The 5522-nt window shown below is 37.3% G+C and overlaps 1 protein-coding gene across 1 annotated transcript in view; it reads right to left on the reverse strand.

Moving 5' to 3' along the window:
* Window positions 1-5522, reverse strand: part of LOC106873252 (uncharacterized) — a 61220-nt gene that overhangs the window by 48210 nt on the left and 7488 nt on the right. The window contains exon 2 of the mRNA XM_014920540.2: window positions 4435-4607. Within this exon, the coding sequence (XP_014776026.1) occupies window positions 4435-4607 (173 nt within the window). The remainder of the gene's footprint in view (window positions 1-4434; window positions 4608-5522) is intronic.

Consider the following 5522-nt stretch of genomic DNA (forward strand, 5'->3'; position numbering starts at 1 on the left):
AGCCGAGCAAATTGACCCCGGGACTTATTCTTTGTAAGCCTAGTACTTATTCTATTGTTCTCTTTTGCCAAACCGCTAAGTGACGGGGACGTAAACACACCAGCATCGTTTGTCAAGCAATGCTAGGGGGACAAACACAGACACACAAACACACACACACATATATATATATATATATATACACACACACACATATGTATGTGTGTATATGTGTGTGTGTGTGTGTGTCTGTCTGTCTGTCTATGTGGTGGTGGTATTGCTGGTAGTGTTGATATTGGCAGTGGTTCTGCTCTTGTTGTTGTTTAGTGTTTGTATTGGAGTTGTTGATGGTGGTGTTTCTTGTCTTGTGGAGATCCAAGTTATTGATCAACCCCCAGCCCAGGTCTGTTCTGATTAAGTAAAAAAGCTTATGACCGGTCACTATGTTATTCAGGTATGGTATTTCTTGGGTTAAATTATTCACCATGTCATTCGAGCGAGTTTGAGTGAGATCGTTGCCAGTGCTGCTGGACTGGCTCCCGTGCAGGTGGCACGTAAAATACACCATTTTGAGCATGGCCATTGCCAGTACCGTCTGACTGGCCTTCGTGCCGGTGGCATGTAAAAGCACCCACTACACTCTCAGAGTGGTTGGCGTTAGGAAGGGCATCCAGCTGTAGAAACTCTGCCAAATCAGATTGGAGCCTGGTGTAGCCCTCTGGTTTTACCAGTCCTCAGTCAAATCGTCCAACCCATGCTAGCATGGAAAGCAGACGTTAAACGATGATGATGATGATGATGATGATATATACACATATACGACGGGTTTCTTTCAGTTTCCGTCTACCAAATCCACTCACCAGGCTTTGGTCGGCCCGAGGCTATAGTAAAAGACACTTGCCCAAGATGCCACGCAGTGGGACTGAACCCGGAACTATGTGGTTGGTAAGCAAGCTACTTACCACACAGCCACTCCTGCACCTTATTCATTATTATCTAACGAAGTCTATAATATAGTATATTCTATAATACAGTATATTCTATAATACACTAAATTCTATAATATAACAGTGTGTTCTATAATGCAGTTTATTCTACATCAAAATAGTGTATTCTACAATATAGTATATTCAATAATATATGACTATAGTCTATTATATAATTGTGTATTTTCTGAAGTTATTAGATATGATGTGTGTATAAACAGTTTAGTTACTTGTTTTGCTGCGATTGGTCAAATACCACCAGGGCTGAATTTACCTGTCATCCTTTCGGGGCTCAATAAAATAAGTACCAGCCGAGCACTGGGGTTGATGTAATCTACTTACATCCTTTCCCAGAAGTGATAGCCTTGTGCCAAAATTTGAAACCAATATTTACTTCTTTTGCCTAAACCCAATTTTGAGGTACCAATTTCATCAATTACAGTATATTTCCATTGCTTATACTTTTTAAAACCTTAGATAATGAAAGATAATGCTGATTATCTGGGTTTAATTCTATGATGAAGAAGACTGTTGTTTCTGCACTGTAGTAGTAGTAGTAGTAGTAGTAGTAGTAGTAGTAGTAGAAGTAGTGGCGGTGGTAGTGGTAGTAGTAGTAGTGGCGGTGGTGGCGGTAGTAGTAGTAGTAGTAGTGGCGGTGGTAGTGGTAGTGGTGGTAGTAGTAGTAGTAGTAGTAGTAGTAGTGGCAGTAGTAGTGGTAGTAGTAGTAGTAGTAGGAGGAGGAGGAGGTATATTTTTACATTGTACAAAGAAAATAAAATTGTTATTTAAACTTATATAAAAACATATCAGAATCATATCAGGCTTGGAAAATTCTTTAAAAACTATAGATATTGAAAAGATTGGATCTTTCTTTGTATTTCCACAGAAGTATCTATCTGGCAAAGCAACCAGCTTATCCTCTAAAGAATTAAACTGGTAACTTGTAGCAACTAAAACTAAATAGATTTAAGAAAATTTTTTAAAAGATTTTTGAGACATACCTTTATGATTTTTGCTTTCTGAATATGGCTTGGATTTCATTACTGGAATTAATCTTTGCACATAATATAGTATTGAACTGGTACAACTGTTGTACTCTGTAAGATTGCAGGTATGTACTTGATAACACTTTAAGGGTTTAAATATTCTTTTCTACTCTAGGCACAAAGCCCTAAGGGTTTAAATATTGTCTTAAGATAAGGTAGCAAACTGGCTGAATCATTAGCATGCGAGGCAAAATGCTTAGCGGTATTTTGTCTGTCTTTATATTCTAAGTTCAAATTCTGTCAAGGTCAGCTTTGCCTATTATTCTTTCGGGGCCGTTATAATAGACTTACCCCCTTCCTTCCAAATTGCTGGCCTTGTGCCAAAACTTGAAACCAATATTGTCTTAGGTAACTCAGTTTTAGTTTTTGTGTCTAATTTTAACTGCATAGAGCATATAAATACAAATAAAATAGCCTATGTAAAATCTGTAGTACGTGTGAAACTATAAATTTTTTTTTTTTCGTATGTGTACATATACGAGCTTGCACACACTCACATGCTCATACCGAACAGTTTCAAAACAACACCATATCATACATTCAAAATAAATGGAAGTGGAGAGACAAGTTACTGAAGAGATTGCAAGAGTGCAATGAAATGATTTAACAAAAAAACTATATACTGTTTATAAATTAATAAAGGACTGAACCAGTGCGTGTGTTTATTACCGGCATAATGCCTCTCCCAAGGTTTAATTATAAATTTTTTTTTAGTTATGTTTTATGAGGGTTGTCCTGAAGTGGGTATAACACTTTTATTAGTTGACTTATGTCTTTCAAACAGCACATGTTAGTAGAGTAACTCTTCCTCTATGCAAAGGTACTACTCAACATAGTCTCCATTAGAAGCAATGCATCTGTGCCATCACTGAACCCAACTCTCAAATCCTCTTTCAAAAAATTCAAGTGTGCACTGTTACAACCAATTCTTCACAGTCACTTTCCCCTTCTTAGCATCATGAAGTTATTGTCCTTGGAGACTGTCATTCATCACACCAAACAAATGGAAGTCAGAGGGTACCAGATCTGGATTGTAAGATGGATAAGGGAAACACTGACAAGCCCAATTTGCTGATTATCTGATTTCTGAGAAAAGATGTGTTGTTGTTGTTGACCTTCAGTGCAGTTGAACAACTAATCCCAACCAATCGGGATTCACAGTATTGGTTGTACTATTCGTCCTTTTGATCACTGAATATAAGACGTAGCTTATAAGACCTCCATTCAGGTGATGTTCCTGAGTCACCATCTCACCCTTGTATGCCAGTCCATCACAAGGTTACCCCTATACAGCTGGGTGGATGGATACAACATGAAATGAAATGTTTTCCTCAAGAACATGACACAGCTGGGAATCAAAACCATGATCTCATGATCACGAAAGCAATCCCTTAACCATGGCTGAATGTGGATCATTTTTAAGATTCTTGTTTGGTCTCTTTCTTCTAATAGCTTCCCTAATCTTTTTGAGTGTCCCAATGTAGTGCTTGCTGTTCATGGTACAGCCATATTCCAGAAAATTGAAGAGAGGGATGCATTTTCATACCCTCAAAACAGTCATCATGACTTTCTCGCTAGCTCTTGAACTCCTTAGGCCTTGGAGAAATGGTGTGATGCCATTCCATGGACAGGCCTTTGTTTCTGGATCACAAAGACATGGCCACATTTCATCCCCAGCTAATGATCTGGATTAAAAAAAAAAGAAAAAGATATTTATCTTCATTGGATTCAAATAATTCCTGCAAATCTTAGCAGACTTTCACATTTTTCTCCCTCAGATCAGGTGTTTGCTGCCAAGGTGCCCACTTTGCACACTCTTTCCAATACCCAAAGTCTTCCAGCATGTTCTTCTGTAATGCATTGTGAATACAGTAGTTGTGCAGCAAGCTCATGAATTGTGACTCATCTGTCCTCATGAATGACTTCTTCATCTTCTTGCTAGCAATTTATATCAGTGGTTGCAGTTCATGGGTTCACACAGTATGGTCTGTCCTCAATGATGGTTTCCCCTTCTTTAAACATCTTCATCCATCTGTGCACATTGCTTTTATCAACGGTGTCATCTCCAATAAACAACTTGTAGCCTTCTATAAATGTTAGACAGCCTGCATCCCTTCCTACAACAAGAACTCACAGCACATTGCTTCTCCTTGGAACCCATTATTTGTCTGTAACGAAGAAGAAAGGATAAAGAGTTGCTTTAAAGGAAGTGTGCAATTTGAACAATGTATGCCAACAAATAAAAAGTTACACCTACCTTTACATAACTTTCAGTATAACCCCTGTAATTTACTACTATAAAACTCCTAACTTTAATCAGAAATATCCTGAAAGTCAACAATCTTATGCATATCAAGTTGCATGAAGTAACAATTTTCAAACTAACCAAATTATTAATATGACTGAAACCTTGTACAACTTACAATATAATGAGTATCAAAAAGAAAGGAAGTTTTTCCCCAAATGCCTTTACTAGATTTTCTACTTGTATGTCGTTTTAATTCTTTCTTGATTTCCTCATTGGACATAATCTTTGTTTTTAATACAGTATTAAGACGGCGCAGCTGTTCCGCTTTGTAAGCCTGCAACCATGCACCTGGTAATATACAAAAGAAGTGATTTTTCAGTCAGAGCTTTTTTTAATAATATGCTTCAGACTAAAGTAGATGTGCTGTAGTGATAGTGTGCACATGTGCATAAAAATTAATGGTAGTTACCAGAGTAGATGTGCCAAAGTTACGGTGTACATGTGCATGCAACAACTGATGATGGTGATCAAAGTATATCTGTAAACAGATACCATGGGGTAGTTCCATATCATTATGATAAACAGTGAGAACACTGCAAAATTTTGTAAAATCACTGTATGCCTCATTAGCTTCCAGTATTTAGTTCAAGTCCTACTGTTGGAGGGGAAAAGCAGCAAATAGCCACTGCTATATCATTAATACAATAATACATAACATTGTTTTTTCCTTACTAGCAAGGGCTACACAGGGATTTATTTGAGGCAGTGTCACCAACCGTTACCTATTTTTCAACTAAGGGATTTTTTTTTTTATTGCAATGGTCTTTGAAAATGCAGAGCAACCAGATTACATGTTAACAAAGACTGTAAAAATCATGTTACCATTTCATGAAGATAGTGACAAGCAAAGCAAACAAATGCCAACCTTTATGTACATACAAAATATGCACATCATATCCATATATATATATATATATATATATATATATAGGGAGAATTCACAAAAAAACAAAAGACGAAGACAGGTGGTGTAGAAAACAAACAGATGTATTAGTATAACGCTCGGGAATTGAAAAAGTCTTTAACGTTTTGAGCCTATGCTCTTCCACAGAAAGGAACACAGAAAGAAACAAGGAGAGAAAAAAATATGTGTAGTGGTTAGCGATCTATCATGGCGAATGCCGGACAGAACGGTCACACAGGAGAGCTAAGAAGAAGGGGAGATAACAAAGTAGTAGTGATCCCAAAACGAAGGTGCGCGTG

The sequence above is a fragment of the Octopus bimaculoides genome, chromosome 9, assembly GCF_001194135.2.
Source record: "Octopus bimaculoides isolate UCB-OBI-ISO-001 chromosome 9, ASM119413v2, whole genome shotgun sequence".
Classification (NCBI taxonomy): Eukaryota; Metazoa; Mollusca; class Cephalopoda; order Octopoda; family Octopodidae; genus Octopus; species Octopus bimaculoides.